The sequence below is a fragment of the Anser brachyrhynchus genome (genome assembly GCF_964034855.1).
Source record: "Anser brachyrhynchus genome assembly, chromosome: 1".
In the NCBI taxonomy this organism is placed as follows: domain Eukaryota; kingdom Metazoa; phylum Chordata; class Aves; order Anseriformes; family Anatidae; genus Anser; species Anser brachyrhynchus.
In genome coordinates, this window is record NC_137694.1 from 147,139,203 (window position 1) to 147,156,334 (window position 17,132).

General features: G+C 45.3%; 1 protein-coding gene across 6 annotated transcripts in view; it reads left to right on the top strand.

Annotated features, from left to right (window-relative positions):
• Positions 1–17,132, top strand: part of SH3RF3 (SH3 domain containing ring finger 3) — a 237,620-nt gene that overhangs the window by 193,502 nt on the left and 26,986 nt on the right. For all 6 annotated transcript variants that reach the window (XM_080583370.1, XM_080583375.1, XM_080583372.1 and 3 more), the window contains 3 exons: positions 2,954–3,124; positions 6,193–6,446; positions 10,399–10,703. In XM_080583370.1, coding sequence (XP_080439496.1) covers positions 2,954–3,124; positions 6,193–6,446; positions 10,399–10,703 — 730 coding nt within the window. The remainder of the gene's footprint in view (positions 1–2,953; positions 3,125–6,192; positions 6,447–10,398; positions 10,704–17,132) is intronic.

A 17,132-nucleotide genomic window follows, 5' to 3' on the forward strand; every position in this document is an offset into this window, starting at 1 on the left:
GCTGTACCAAAGTGAGGTCTGCACACCTGAGAGCACCTGACATCGCCGGCTGCCCCATGGAGAGCTCACATCATCACCCTGTAGCCACCCTGTGGGGCCTGTGTGACATGGAGTGGGGCAAAAAATCATTTCAAACGGTGCTATAATCAGCAGTATTTCTGGTATTTAGATGCTGAATCAGGCCAATTGCCAGCTGGCTGGCAATACCCCTGCCTCTGTGCCTCAGCAAGCCTCCCTGCTCCCTCCCACGCCTCTCCTGTCCTCTCCCCTGAGAAGCATCCTTGTAATCCAGTCTGACATTTTGCATTTGCAAGCCAAACTCCAGCCAAAGAGGAAGCGTTCTCTGAAGGCTGTACCAGACCCAGAGAAGCACAGTCCTAGACAGAGCCATGGGGGTTTTGCATTATAACTGGAGTCACGGGCAGCTCCCCAAAGCCAAGAGTGGGAGATACTTTCTTGCATAGGCATTTTTTAGGGAACTTTATGCAGATTTGGCTTCCTCTAGCTCGTGCTCCCTGTTAGCCTCACTGTTTCACATCGCCCAGAATAATTTCATCTTCCAGGATTTCAGATTGTTGTTCCATCACTTTCATCTTGGCTGTGGAGAGTTGGCTGGTGACATTTTTCACACGGTCCATTGAAAAAGCACTGATCACCTCCATTGTTGTCCCAGGGTCCCACTGTGGGTTATCACACACAGCTTTCGTCAGTTTAGCCATATGGAGACGGGCTGGCTCTGGCATGGAGTCCAGGCTGGGCTGTTGTACATCTTCCTTCAGTCTCAGCAAGGATTTTGGTACTCTGTCCTGAGTATGTGCTTATTGGTTATTCAGACTGGAGGCTGAGTTGGGGGAATTTGCATGGAGGAGCAGAAAGAAACTCATAGGAGAGCTGGAGACAGCTGCAAGGCAAAGCAGCTTACGATCCACCTGTCTTAGGGTAATTTTCCTTACACCTTCTTCCAGCATCTCAACCTGTAAATTGCATTATTACATATAGCCCCTTGGGAAAAGGCCCAAGTGAGTGTAACAGTCTATAATGCTCTCTCCTTGACTCCTGCTTTACCCATAGCTCCTGAATATGAGCCATATTTAAGCATCAATTTAAAAACGCATAGCCAAAATCACTCTTTTTTGCTCCCAGTTCCTAGCACTTTCTGTTATGTCCTAGCAGAGCACTGTGCTGAAGGATTAGCACTGAAGCATGTAACCTTATTTCATGTCAGGGAGATGCATTTTAATGTTCTGCAGTTCGTATGTAGCCTCGTGTTTTCCATCAGGTGAACAACAGACCTGCTCAGGACCACCTGATGATATAGATAATATAGGCTAAACAAAAGATGTGTGGGATGGTTTCTCCCATCTGTTGACTAATGAAATACAATTTCTGATCGGGTCTTTGTACCCCATGCACATGGTAAATATGGTCAGGCACATCAGCCTAAGGATGCCCCGAGGAGCTGTTACCAAATATTTCATATTCTGCTCATTACTGCTGTTTATTTACTGCCTTCAGAATAAAAATAAGGACATCTACTGGCACCATAAAGAAGTAGAATTAGGAAAACTAACAGGATTTATTCCTCAATCATATTTCCTAGGAGGTAGAAGTAAAAAGCCATGTATCATTTTTATTGGCTGCAAGTCTAAAATCACAATGGTTATAGTTTTCATTATTTCTTGGTTTTGTAACTATGAAGTTGCAACTATAAGGTGGGCAGCAAGACTCTACACAACCACCCCTGAGCCTAAATGCATTCTGATGCACTTTGTAGTGTAAAGGCACCTTCCACAACTGTTTCCCCATTTGCCCTAAACTCTCTGCACTGCCTGTCAGATTCAGAGCCAAAAAAAAAAAAAAAAAGCAACAAACAAACAAGAACTCAAGGCACAACCCTGATCAAGAACTACCAGAAATCCCTTTTGCATTTGTGGAAAGGTGACAGTACCAAAAAAAGAATGGTATTTACAAAGGAAATGTTGTTCCGCATGCGATTCTTGCTATCCTATCCAGACTTTCCATTATTCCACAAAGTGTAAGCAATCATTCTTAATTTCCAGCAGGGCTCTCTCTAAACAGAAAGAATACCTTTAGGGACTTTAAGTTGTAGTCATTTTCACAACAACAGACACATCCCTGAAGTAGCAGCAGAAGAATAAAAGAAAGATAAAAAGAAAGATTCTAAACAAAGGGAATGAATAAAAGCTATAATTAAATAAATAAAAAGTTCTACGTTTTGGGAACTGCATTACATATTTATGAGTGTGCTTGCATATAAAACACCCAAAGCCAAATCCTACCACTTAGCTTATGTAAGCAAAAATCCTGCTGTAAAATTCATCCTCTGTCACTTGTTGTTTTGCCCACATAATACAAGTGTTACCATAAGGGATTAGAACAGTTCAGTGTGTTGCTTCTAAAACTAGCCAGCACAAATAGCATAGAGGAAGTTGCAAGAAAAGCTGTCTAAAACGTTTGTAAATAGCCTAACCATTAGAAAAGTTTCTTCTGAAAATCCACAGTGGAGGTGGCTCACGCCATGAAGGATGTGAACGTATGCTTTGTCCAGATGTTAGGCTCCGACAAACCTTCCTGTTGGGGTCCTGGTTACTCTGACTGCAACTGCCTTCTCCTTCTGAAATTGCTAAGTTCTCGAGTGATGCTTTGTGGCAGTGTTTGGCTTCAGTTGCACCCTGGGTGAGAAGTGTGTCTTGCTAATCTCTAAATTACCCCTTCCCTTTAATCTCATTAGCTATTCCCACATTGTCTCGGCACCCAGTTGATCTGTCTCTGCCATTCCTTGTTCCTCGTGCTGTAATGATGTCCCTTTTCCACCGCTCTTTCTGAGCAGTGTTTCTGCTCACTTTCTGCTCCGTGGGGCTGGAGTCGAGGTGGGACAGGCGGTGGCTGACGTCAGCTGTGTGCTTTCTTCGTGTGCGACCTCTCCCCGCAGCTACCTGGCCCTGTACGCCTACAAGCCTCAGAAGAACGACGAGCTGGAGCTCCGCAAAGGCGAGATGTACCGGGTCATTGAGAAGTGCCAGGACGGCTGGTTCAAGGGCACGTCCCTGAGGAGCGGCATGTCCGGGGTCTTCCCAGGGAACTACGTGACACCTGTTTCCAGGTGAGGACTGCCAGCCAGGGTGGAGGTGCCTGAGATGGGGTGGGAGGCATCCTGTGGCTGGAGGATGCTGAAAACAAAGTGGCTACGCTTTTAAATCACATTTCCCCTACGGAAGTTTTCCAGTGGCAGCGTTGTTCATTGCAGACTTGGGAAATGCGATTTGTGGGTTGCAGCATCAGAGTCATCCACACTCTCAGACTTGGCTAGTTTTGTTAGAAGATGGCATTCACATCCCCCAGCTTTACAAAGTCCGATGTGGCCAGCTTTCATTATCGCACAGGATCTGTTTGCTAATGATTTTGTGTTGTTATGAAACCACTGGTCATATACCAGTATTAAACAAAGCAAGCAATGCTTGTGGATTGCTTTGCAGTAGCTCCTCGTCTAAATTTTGTTTTTCTGAAATCCAAGTAGACCATTCTGAAATAATCTGCAAGCTGAGGAGAAAGTTCATGAGTGTGTCCCCAGCTATTTTACCCCACTGCTCCTTGCAGGCAAACGTTGCCATGTGTATGCCCATCTCTCCTTTAGAGCCACTCTGGGTTTGCAAACGGAGCTCACCCCTTCTCACCAGCTGTCAGTGCCTCCTCCCACACGCACAGTCCCCACCATCTCTTGCTCCTTTCCAGAGAAAGGCACCCCACCACTCAGAGTGTTGATCTTGAAAAATCGATCCAGGTTTGTTCCATCTTCAGTTTGTAAGAAGTTTGTAAGATGTGGACTGGGCAAGATCTAAAATTAAGAGCAGATGAGAAGATGATGACTAAGCCTGCTGACAGTCCTAAAAAAAAAAAAAAAAAAAAAGGCATTACTTCATGGGGTCTTCACTGTTCATCAACCTAAATGTATTTACCTGATTTTATAGAGCCCCTTGGCTGCCTTCACTCTGTGCCTCTTCAGCTCTTAATTAGTAAAGAGGTTCGTGCTGAAGTGTTGTTGATCTGAATCAGCAAGACTTTATTAAATGCAGCATGTCACAGCTAGAACAAGACACAGAGACGTGCTAAAGGGCAAAAGTCCTTTCCACAAAACCCAAAAGCAGCTTTATGGTTATATTTATGATCCTATGAGCTAATTAAGTTCCTGCTTAAATCACCCTCAGTGAGAACAGCAAGAAAAATCTGATAGCAACAAAATCTCCTATTTGCTGCACTTTCAACTTACTTTGTTCCCCTTCATTTTGACAGCAAAGCAGAGGATTAGATTCATACATGTTTTTTTGGCACTCCCTACAGAACCCAAGATACAGAAGTTGACCAGTGAACTAGATGTATAAGCTGCATAATGAAAACACGGTGGGAAAAGGGCAAGACCATCTAGATGGACAGACAGGCACAGGGCAGCAAAGAAAATGTGCCACATCCAACATCTATCCAGCTCTACCGGAGACACAGATACAGTTTCTGTACCTGTCGGTGTGCATGCTTGCCTGAAGGCAGCCCTCAGCGGACTGCTAGGCGTGCTTTTCTGGCAAACCCAGTCTAGCACAGATGGCCAAGACAGCCCCAGCCGAACCTTGCTCCCACCCTGCCAGCTCTTCATGGCAGATGACAGACAGTTGAGATTTCCATCTGGTGGGACTCCTAGCCTTTCTCCACTTGAAGGCTGATGAAAAAAGTTTGAAGAAAAAAAAATAATCAGACCGTTAAAAAATAATAATCTAGGCAAACTCTGTCTGGATTTGATGACACTACAGTGTTGGTTTTCCTCCTATAATTTTCTTTTTGGGGAGAGGGGGCAGAGGGGACTGCTATCTTCTGCACTTGTTATTTCTTTCACTTTTCTGTGCATATCTTCCAGCCTGTCTTTTGGCCTCTTTCTGTCAGAATTTCACTCATTTGTTTCTTCCCCTTTCCATTCTTTTCTTGGAATTGCTCCCCCAGTCTTTCTTGCTCTCTGAATTGCACCAGATTGTTCAGCATACTCCCTCTTTCTGCTCTTCTCTTCTCTCTGTTCTCACACAACAGTTTGGGGCCACAGTAGTTCTCCCAATCCCACTCTCATATGTTGGTCTTGCCCCTTTTCTGTTATCCCCTCTTCCCTTGCTCACCGCTTACACTGCCTCATTTCCATTTCCTACAGATTTTGTTCTGCATCTTGTCCCCTTTGCTGCCCTCTCCTCAAAGAGGACCTTGGCACACGGAGCAGCCAAGAAGAGGAGGACAGCACAAAATGATCCCTCTGTTTCATAGCATCTCCTACTGGGAAATTACTCAGAAACCTGAGTAAGAAACTCAGCAAGAGCTGCTGAGCAGCAGGCAGTTTTGTCCATTGCTGTCCTCCTGCCCTGGTCAGAGAGTCTCCAGCTCAGTGGTAAGAGGAACGAGACATGCTTTAGGCTGAACTCATTGCATGGCCTCATTCCTCCCCGCTGAGGTCTCTCCCCAGTCACTCAGATGAGACAAGAACTACACATGCAGTTAAAGTGAGCAGCAGAAGAGGGGTCGATTATTGTTTGGATTTCCTTTTCAGCAAGGTCAGCTGCATTCCCTTCCCTTCTGTATTTCCCCAGCAAGGCTACGCTAGGGATGGTTGCACAGGTAGGGTAAGAGCTCAGTCAAGCCAACCCCTGCCAAGTCTGCTGCTTTTCGGTCCCCTTCAAAAGCCACACACAAATTTGCTGCCATCCATCTTTTTTCCCCCTGTGGGGCGGTATGCAGATTCGGTCCTAAGAAAAGATCCCCATGTCTGTTTTAATTGTTAGTCCATTACCGCCTGTAAAATAGCCTCTGGCACACAACATGACATTTGGGCGATGCCCATTTCTTCTGAATTTAGATCTGTGGTTTCACTAGAAACTATTCAGATGGAAGAGGAGCTTAAGGATATATATATATATATATATATGGGAAAAATTTTCTGTTTTCAGCCTGCACTTCTTCCCATAGGATGAAGGAGTGAAAATGTCCACCAGCATGCTTACTGTGTCCTGTAAGGGTAAAAATACTTCGTGTAGCTCTGTTTAATACCCGAGGGGTGTCGTGTTGAGTAACTGGGGGCGCGCATCACCCTGGTGGCTGGGTGTTGGGGTCTCCACAGTGTGCTGACGCCACTCCATCTCCACACAGGGTGCCGGTGGGAGCTGGGCAGTCCAGGGCCGGCGGAGCCGGCGGAGCTCAGGCAGCAAAAGGAGCTCCCGGAGCCATGCACCCCGGTGGGGCCGCTCACACTGCCGCCGCCGCCACGGCTGTCAGGCCGGTCGTTCCCATCACGGCTCCTCAGACGCATCCCCAGCTCCAGGCGGCCTCTCCGCAGCTGAACAACTGCTTGAGGTACTCGGCTCAGCAGCCGGCCGGCCAGGCCCGCAACACCATGCAGATGGGTACGTACGGCAGCCTCCCCGAGCCGCCCGGCCCCCGTAGCTTGCCTTCGCCGGGCTCTCGGTTCAGTCACAGCTCGGTCAATGTGGAATAGGGTACGTTTTATTTGCTCGTAATATTTATGGGCTTCTATTGATCTCTGGGAACCACGTTGTGTTTCTCAGATTGTTCTGTTGCTACAGCTGGAATAGATTATAGTGTTTACAAATATTTATACAATTTATCTGAGCGAAAGCAAGCACCCTGCATACTAAGGAGATTAACAGTTCTGAGGCCGGTTGGCATGCTGAAGGAAAAAAATACTGCCCTTATCACAGAGCAAGTAATGTGCGACTTAAAATTAAGAAGCATTTCATTGGGCTTCAGGGATGAAAGGTATTTATTAGGCAGAACGGGACCCGGTGTTAGTGATAAAGCAAGAGATCTGAAAAATACTGCCACCTTTTTTGAAACGGGAATAAGAGCTTCTCACACCAGGGGGGCTCTGTTCTTTCTGGGTTTCCTTTTTGATGTACGGCACAATTTTCTGGAGCACAATTTATTCCCCCTTTCCCTGATGTTAAACAGCTCTGATGTTGAATAAAGTAAAAGCAAATCCTGCGGTGGAACTTCATAGTAAAATTTAAAACATTTTGTTTCTGATATTTTATAGGGACTTGAGCCATGGTGTTTACAAAGGCAGATCAGTAAGGACTGTGACTGCTGAAAACTGAGGTCTCAGACACAAAACAGAGCAGGCCCAGATGAGAAATATACAGAGTTGTAAGTCACGGATTCGTACCTTTTGAAGCCAGAAGGGACCATTATGACCGTCTAATCTCACCTCCTACACAGTCCAGGCCAAAGGCAAAAAATGTAATCAAACACATGTGAATCTGAGTCTCAAACAGGGCAAACTCCTCTGCTCAGCAAACACTGGCAGGACTTTACATGCCGTCCATGCCACGCTGGGGAATAATCTGTTTATCCTCTTTTTGTCTGCTTTAGAGGGCTCCTGTTTTCCCCTAAAGCCACACAGTCAAAAGCCCTTCTGCTCCTGCGGTGCAAAGGCAGAAATGTCCCCCCTTGGGCAAGATGTGCAGGGTGCTAATGGAGAGTGCTTGCTGGAAAGTGGTGTAGGATGTGCCTCTGTGCTGTGTCAGCATGCAAACCTCCGTCAGCCCAGTATTTAGGAGCTCCTGGTGTGTCCTGTGCCCATGCCAGCAGGCAGATGGGCTGCCCCGAAACCAAGGTGATGGATTGTTTCACCCCACGCCTTCCATCCACGGTGCTGCTGTGCCATACCTCCAGCAGCTTCCCAGATTTAAGGCTGCTCTTCCAGGTCACTCTGACGTCTCAGAATGCCAGGGAGCCAGCAGGCAGCGTAATCCACAGGCCACGTGGCAGCTCTGAAGCCTCCTACGTGGGACTTCTCCAGCCCTTCCAGAAGGGCTCCACAGTCCTGCAGGACAGGGCAATGCACATTCACTTTCTGAAAAGCCTTCCGAGAGAAGGAAGCTGGCACGGTATTCAAATCACGTTTTCTGTTGGCTTGCAATATGCATGAGTAACAAATCAATTTTGCACAAGGCCACTAATGTAGGAATACACCCAAAATGAAATATGAGTGGTGTAGAACAAAAATAGCCTTCAGTGAACATTGCTAATTAATAGCATGTTTGATGCAGCACAGTCCAGATCCAGAGATCCCAGAGCAAAGGCATACATTATAACAGTAAGCAGATGAAATTACAGAATAAAATGTGAGAGTCCTGCTCACAGTTGATTTTTCTCAGGACATTTATTTTGCTGTTTTCCCTGCTTTTTGTTTCCTTTGTGTCTGGAAACATGGAGGACTATATGAATGCAATATACACAATATAATTATCAAATCAGTCTTCAGCATCCAGGTACATGTAGTGAAATTCCATTACAGTGCTGTTCCTCCAGAATTAGGAAAGACATTCCTCCCTCCAACCAGAGGTACAAAACCTTGACCCTGCAAGCTTAACTATCCCAGAAAAATTAGATTTCTGGCAGCAGAGGTTGTGCATTACACAGGCTCCAAACAGAAAAATTAGTAGAGAATTGCTTCAAGATAACAAGTGGTGCCCTCTCTAGCTCTCTGGAAATGAATTACACTTCCCAATATATGTTCTTGGTAATCCAGGGAAGAGGAGAAAAGGTAACTAATAGTAAGAATAGTCTTAAAGGGGTCTATAATAACAACTTTTAGGCCTTTCTTTCATGCTACCCGGTAAAATCACTGCAAGACCAATTAATGATAGTTTGGTTTCTTTTCTATGAGAAAAAGTAAAAACAAAAAGAGATGTTGTGTAGTAAGAGAGTTACTGTGAGAGAGAATCATGTAAACTTCGGAGGTGCTAATCTGATGATCTCTTGCCCATCAAGTTCAGTATCATATGGCATAAGGCTGGGGGATTAAATTCCCTCCTGACTGTAGGAGTGCACAGCTGGTGTAGTAAGTGTGACAAATGGCACGCCTTGTCATTTTAATCCCTGGTAATGGGTGCCATTACTAACCATAGAAACAAACGAAGAAAAAAAAAAAGTGGTTTGAGTTGTTCTGGCATTATTGTTTAGTTATATATTGAGTGAACTCCAGCAATTGCTTTTGGTCCTGTGTAAAAATGTATCCTTCAGATGAATTTGAAGAAAACCACAGATCAGAGTGGGTCAGAAATTTTCCAGAAAAATGCTTCTTGGTCAAAGAAAAGCTGACTTGTCGGAATTAAAGCTTTTTGTCAGGAATGGATGTAGTTCAACCAGACTTCATCCACAAAGCTGTCCTGGCTCAGGCTGCAATGAGAAGGAGAGGGAGAAAGAAAGAGGATAGTCAGCTGCCTAGATCTGTTCTCTGCGTAGAACAGGCAGTGCACTAAGACTGGATGCTGTGCTTTCATGTTCCAGGTAGATGCCCTGACCAGCAGAGGAGGTCATTGAAGAGTGGGTGAATAGCTTGTGCTCAGAAAAATGTTCTAAAGTTCAAATGTTGCACTGGTGCTGAGCTGAACCTGATTATGAAACTTTGAAATTATTTGTGAAATTGGTATTTTCCAGCCAGTCGTACTATTTGATCATTTAAGTCAGGGAATGAGTGTGGACTCAGTTTCTGCTCTGTACATGAAATGGAGTTGTATGTAGCAACCTAAGCAATCGACCAACCTGGAAGTCGAAAGAAACGTCATTGTGGGAATGGACCTAGGGCTTTGTCACACTTTTTGAAACATGAAGCATGCAACAGGCCCCCAAATCCCTGGGGAGGTGACCTCGGCAGTGAGTCGTGGCCACCATTAAACAGCTGAGCACCAGTTCCTGGTTCCTAGTGGTTATAAGCAGGGCGTGCTCATCAGGGCAAGCAAGGCTAAAAGGCACTTCACAGTCCCCCAGGGACCTCGCTAGCAGAGATGAGGCTGATCTCAGAAATTCTCCAGTGGGTTCCAGCTTAATTTATCTTGCACAGCACAGTGATGTGCTGTTGATCATTTTGTTAAGGCTGAAACAAGAGACCTCCCTTTGTAATTGCCTTCTGCGAGGTCATCTGGGCTAACCCTTTAGGTCCCATGCTACATTGCCCCAGAAAATTTCAGGGAATTAACAACAACATTAGAAGGGGGTCTTGGCGGTTTGGAAAACAGCCCAGCTGGAATAAGATTAGGTATTTAAAAAATGGGGTAGGGTTTTTATTTATTTCTGAGCGTGGAGGTAGGTAGCAAGACTGTACCCCTATGGCACCATCAGGGAGGAACAGCCATTTTGGTGTCCGCAGACAGGCCTGTCACAGCCAGGAGGGGGATTTCTAGGATTTTGCCCAAGGCACTTTCGGGCTGAGATATCCTCAGTGAAAGGTAAGCGCTGCAGCTCTCCGGCAGCCTCATGGCAGCGACTGCAAGCGAAGGGCTGGGTCTGGCAGCATGGCGGGGAACCAGGTCTCACTTTGCCTTCCCTCCGCAGCTCACCCCCCGGCACCAGCCCCGGAGCGTCCCACCGCCACGGTCTCGCCACTACGGACACCCAGCTCGCCCTCCCGCCTGCCGGCCGCCACCATCCGGCCTCACCCCACCGTCTCCCCGCAGCACGGCCACCAGCCGCCCGCCCCGGGGGCCCGGCCCCTCATCCCCCTCACCTCCGCCGCCGCCGCCATCACGCCGCCCAACGTCAGCGCAGCCCACCTCAATGGCGAGGTGGGTGGCGGGCCCTTGGGTGGCCCTGCCAGCCCCAGCCCTGCCGGCAAGGCTGAAGAGAGGAAGAACGAGAAGGTAAGGGCCGCCATGGAGGGCAAAAGAGGGTTTTCATCACCTGCCATGCTACAGGTTTTTTGCACGCTTCGTCCTTTCCCCACCACTCTGTTCTCGTGTTGCCCACTGGGATGCAAAGCATGGGGAGCTGCTCTCCTCTTGAATTTCGCTGTTTCTTCCAATGACTGGGGTCCAGATCTCACAGATTTGCAGAAAGACATTACAGTAGGGTCTTGGACCTCAAAGCCAGATGGCCAAGTCAAAAGCAGTCTGCCAAATAACGTGGCAAAAGTTATGGCAGGGCGGGTGACACAGACACACTAACGTTGCAATGCATGAGCGGTCAGAGCAGTTTTACCACTCTGCAAATATCTGGGTTTCTTGCAAAATACGTTGCCATGGGACAGTGGAGCAGGGAAAAGGGCCTCAAAAGCAGCTCACGGCAGGGTCAGCCCTTCAGGAGCCAGCCCTGGCAGCCACATTTCCATCCCTCGTGCACCTGGCTGAGGAAAGTCAGCGTGGAGAGCTGCTCTCCACGCTCCGCCTTTTAGGTTTTGCTTTTACCAAATGTTTACATTGGGTTAACAGCTTCCATTTATCAGCGCTGAGGGTTATCTCCGTGCTGCCTAGCAGAGCCCACTGATTAAATGGCTTGCTGGAAGCAAACTCCTGGTTTGTATATGAGTATGAAGAAGAGATGTGGGGGCTTGCTTTTCCTTTGGATCTGCAAATATTCCTTCCCGTGTGTTCACCAGGCTTTTCCATGGTGACAGGCACATGTAGGGTAAACATTTACTCTGGACGTGGTAACACTGAGGTTACAGATCTCACAAATGATCAGGGTCACAGGCAGCCTCTAGTTTCAAAAGATGATGAATATGAGTTTTTAAAGCCCTTATGTAATCCTGTCTTGAATTTTCTGGTTGTCCTTTAGTGAAGGAGGAAAGGCGTAAACTGTTGCCACAGATGTGAAATTTAGGTTCTTGCTTATGAAGAATGACTTCCAAATGTTCATCGAGGGCTTCTGCTACTTCTGCAAGTCAAAGGAAGTGTATAGCGTTCAGCCATGGTGGTAGATTTGCATATTACCTCAGAGCTTTGTGTAGTGGTACATTTAATACTTCCTAAAACTAGCATGCTATTCTGTAGGTCCATATATTTTAATTCATGTGGGACTACACAGCAAAATTTCCTAGGCAAACTTATGTTAAATTCCTACCTAAGATATTGGTTAACCCTTCCCAAACTGTTACAGCTTTAAGTTACTGAATTTGGATGCACGGAAGTAAATTTATGATTTTTTGAGCTACATGGATAAAGGGGAGACACAAGTATTGTACTACATTAATGCAATGAGCATTGCCACAGATTAATACAATACCTGGGAAGTACCAGACAGAAGTGATGCTAAATAAAGTCATCTTTGACTGCAGAGTGGTATAAAACTATGCTCAGCTGTGTTGAGCAATATGTTCCTGAATCTCCTCCATGTCGTATTTCACTTTCAATTTAGGAAGATCTGAGTGAATGATGCTTCCTTTCCTTTTAGAAATAGTGACTGATGTTTGGCCAATTAAGTTTTGCTCCTGCTCTCTGCATAATTCAAATCAAACCCAAATATCTCTTTGAAGCTGTTGAGAGGTTGAATAGTGCCAGACTAAAATCTGTGTCACTAATCATAAAGGAAATGTGAGTCAGAACTGGAGCCCTATCTAGAACCAAACTTGGTATTTCCAAAGTGAAGTCTGGTTGGGAAGGTTTTTGGATGAACAGGGAACAGCCATAACACTCAGAAGGAATATCTGTGGAGAGAAGCAATGTCTGTTATTGCTAAATATTGTTAGAAAAATACAGACAGGTTTGAGGGGCAAAAAGCAGAAGCATGGACATAACTAGCAAACTGCCAGATGAGCAAAGATTGGAAGCAGTTTGTCTAAGTTCAGTTTCATTATTATTATCAGTCATGTACTTTGAGATTAAAGGAATAGAGAGGATGTTAGTAAGAGGAGTGGTAATAAGGTCTTCAGCTCTACAGAACACAGGGTGGAAGAAATGCACAGATAATTATCTCCTGAGAAAATGAGATTAGCAAGCAGTATCAGAGGTAAATTGTAACATGCCATAAAATTAACATTGTTGTTGGATTCAATGGGTTTTGGTCATATTATGAATTTTAATCCCATCTTTGTCTTTCCAGTTTCTTTTGTAGGATTCCTTTGTGGATGAGGGCTGAGCAATCAGACTCAGAACAGCTGTTTTGAGAAGCATTCTCTTGTTAACAGTGTTTCTTTCACATGCTGATTGTTAGTGTGAGTTCACTGTGGTACAGAGGGAGTTCACATGGCACATAGGAAGAAGTGGTTTACATTCTGGGATGGCCATGCTGAGGATCCACTGGGTTTCATGGTTCTGTTGTAGAGAATATTTCCTGTGAAAGGCTATGGAGACAAACTGCTATTTTTTTTTGCATTTGTCACTTTGGCATAGTCAGATATATTGGTCCTTGGAAATTTTCTCCAGACGGTAAATTTAGAAAGGTTGGTTGGTTCCTTGAAGGCCAGGCTGAGAGATAGTGGGAAAATGTATTTTAGGATATGATCCTCTACCAATTTGTGCTTTATGAGTTCCTGCCTAGATTCCACTCAAGGGTACCAAATGTGGCATCAAGGGGCAGCTGTCGTGATGAGTCTGTATATGCTACTTGGGTAGCTTTTTCCAAGACAGGATTGTTTTTACATTGGGAACATCCTTGTTGAGTGCACTGGTGAGGCAGTCACTGCTAACGCTTTTCCCTGCACAAATATTTAATATGCCAATGACATTTCAGACGTTTCTCTTGGTGTGCAGCAGTCAGATACAGGCATGTTTCAGGATTTCTCTAAAATCAATGGAGTCTGATTCCGATTTTTACTTTTGTAAATAATTCTTGTAAGTAATTTTTGCTCCATGCCAATTTGCACTTGTCAGTGTGCACTTATCCCAGAAGGATCCCAGGACCAGCCTCCTGCCCAGTTAGGGAACAGTTTCAAAGCTGCCATCCTTTGCTGACTGCTGGTGCCAGCTGAGGTAAGACAGAGCAATAGGTAGTGCTTAAGTCCACTGTGCAACTGTGCTGGGAAAGTGCTCAGGCAGCTGAGCAAGCTTAGAAGTAGAGCGCTTGAAAATCAAAGCTGTTGCAGTGCTGCATGGACTCGGCACAGAGCAGCAGGAAAGGCAGCTCACGCAGAGGTAGAGCAGACGCCGCAGGAATAACAAGCTGGGCACTGAATACAGACACGGGAGCATGGCAGAAGTCAAAGAGGGAACATGCTCAGGGCAGCGCAGGAGAGAGAAGGGCTTTAGCAGCTGCAGGGAGGTGTAGCAGGGGCAAAGGAGAAGGGATACCAGTGGGGAGGGCAAGGGTGAGGGTGCTGTGTGAAGCCAAGGAGAGGGAACCTGCAATAGGAAAGCTGGATCATAGGGGCTGGTGTTTAGCTAAATAAGGTGGATGAAGGTATAAAGAAGAATTTTCCTTCTATTTCTTAAATGTTTCCTGCTTGAAGCCAGTTCTTATTCTTTTCCAAGAGGTTTTCCTTTCCCAGAAGGGAAATAATTCCCCTCAAAGTCACTCTTTTGACTCTTCAAGGTTAGGTACAGGAGTGTCCCCAGAACATTACAAGGGCAAGAAGGAGGTAGAGCAGACAGCGAGTGGGGAACACCCTATTTCCTTTAGGGGTGTGCAGGGGTGTCGGAGGTCCTTTGAGCTCTAGTTTCATCATTTGCTAATGATACCGACATGTGCAGCCATCTGAAACTTGGAGAATACAATCCCAGTTCCCAAATCTTCTGAACGTTCAAAAGCAAGGGATGGAGATCTCAGCTGCGAAACGGAAGTGTAACCCTGCGTTTTGGGGGCTTTTTCAGATTGGGAACCCTGCTTTTTCAGTCATGATGAGCACTGTCCAAGTTCAACTGGTAGATTACAGCCGAGAGCTTGTAATTACGGCATGACTACTGCCTTGACCTCGGTCAATTTTTGCTATAATAGTTTCTGCTGTACATAATCTGGGCTGATGCTTAATACCTCAGATAAAACCACTTGTTTGAATGAATTAATGCATTTCTCATTAAATGTGCTCCTCATTACGTTAATCAAATCAAGCAAATCATGCTGGGTGGTTTGACCACTGTAATTAAACTTTCTTTAAAATCCACTCATTTGGCTTTTGATGAGGATTTTGATTAAACTCTTCCAAAATGTCTAGCGCAGTATCTGCTAAAGAGGAAAATAAGAGCTTGCTCTAGTGAACAACCCATTAATTCATCGTGGAGTTACACCAACTCCTTACTGTTTTACCTAGCCAGAGTGTATAGAAATGTTTGAAAATCGGCAATGTAAAATTAAATGTTTCTTATAACTGTGTTGAGAGAAAAAAATCCATTTGCAGTTTTAAAATTAGTAACTGTATTCCTGGAATATAGAGAGGAGCTGGATTAGCAAGTCACAGAGAATGGGAAAGTACAGTGGGTTTCTGTTTGCTGATGTTAAGATAGCAAGAGGCACATCTTCAGAAAATGACTTTGAACATGCATCAACAGTTTTGCATGTGAAGATTGAATCAGTAAACGTCTGTCTGTTATTTTTTCTCACTGGTGTCACTCACTTTCTCAAATATCAGCTGTGCTCAAAATAGCTGCATTCCTCAAATGATACAGTCTGTTTGGCTTGATCCTGGTGTAAGGACTCAATTACAAGGTAGAACAAGCCAAGGCCTGTTTTCTGGCCGCGCAAGTGTCCCAGCATGACTTGCATCCACATTTCTAAGCTTTCTTCTCCACCCAAAACAGGGTGACTGCATCCAGGCTGCTTATCGAGAACAGTCCTGGTACGTGGTGTGGCCCATACGCTGCCCTGGGAGAGAGCCAAACCCACAGTGATTAATGGTTGCAGACTGGGGTTTGATCCTCATTCCTGGCCTTGTTTTACGTGCAGTGTAGATGTGACCAGAGAGAATTCCCTCTCCAACGCTCCTCCTTTCTGCCAGTGCCATCCTCTGCCTGCACCAAAGTTGCAACCCACTGCCCCGTCCCACCAGGCAATGCCCGCTCTGGCTCTGCGTAGAGCTGGGGACTAGATCAAAGGCCCTTTGAAAAAATTTGGCTTTGTAAACTCTGAGATGCTCTTTGGCCTTATTTCATGTCAAAGCCATGTGTTTAAGCTGTCGTCTGGAAAAACTAAAACTGCCTAAAGGATGTGATTTTACATGGTAGTTCACCTTCAGTTTTCATTTATTGTGAGCCTCTGTGTTGCGACTTCTCATATTAACTTGTCCCTGAGTGGAAAGGGTTTGTTATCACTTCATATCTACTAAAGAAATTGAATTCCTTATCCAGAAAATGGAAGATCAGTCTCAAAAGTGAAGTGCTGAGCACTTGCAGGGACTGTGTAGATATAAAATGACATAACAAAAATAGTGGTCACCCTGGGATGAATAAAAGCAGCTTAGGATAGAGTTGATGAAAGTAGATTTTTCAGATACAAAGTCAGTATGACCGGCCCTGAAGTTTTGGAAGAGGAATTCAGTCTTCCTAGTAGATATGAAATGATTTAATATTTTTCACTTTGTAGCCAGTTCACCTGGGAGAGCCCCCTGAGTTGTACAGGTATGAAACAGAACGATAACAGCCAAGTGACAACGTGAAAGCAGAGTGAGACACAGAAATGAACAAATCGCTCAAGAGCAGAGGAGTCTGGTTCAAATTTTTAGAATAAGTATACTGAAATGTAGGAAGCATCAGGAAGAAGCAACCTTAAAATAATAATGTAAAAATTTGCGTGAAAATGATAATAAGTTCTGTGGAGCTAATTTGTTTGGGTAATCTGTAAGATGTCTGAGTTGATCCCAGAGCCACCACCAGCGACATTTCACCGATCATTTTCAGAGTGCGATTTTTCTGTTGCACGTGTTCCCGTTTGCTCTTCAGGAAGAATTCTTTAATCTGGAATATTTTAGTTCAGTTCTCTAAAGACTTGTGCACAGAATACACACTGTTAATCCATTTCCTTTCAGCAAAGGAGGGGGGGCTGCATTCATCACAAACGCACCACTGCTTCCCATGCTCCAGAAGAACATATCTTGGCTCTGTGACCAGCAAGTGATTCACCAGAAACTTGGCCAGGGAGTGGAAACCTCTTTTTCTGGTCATGTGAATTTGGGCCACAAAGTTCTGCTTTAGGGCAGAGAGCTCATGCTTCAAATCTCTCCAGCACCTTCTCCTTCATCATTAGAGTTCAATTTGAAAGGACAAAAGCCTGGCAACTCGCTGATGAATATTTCAGGGCTGGCAAATAACCCAGCCAAAAGCATCAGCCCCAGCTGTCAAAACATAGAAAACTTCAGCCTTACTATAAAACAGATTTCTGTTATTTCTGACTGGCTAGGATTCTTTTGCTTAGATCAAGGGCAATAA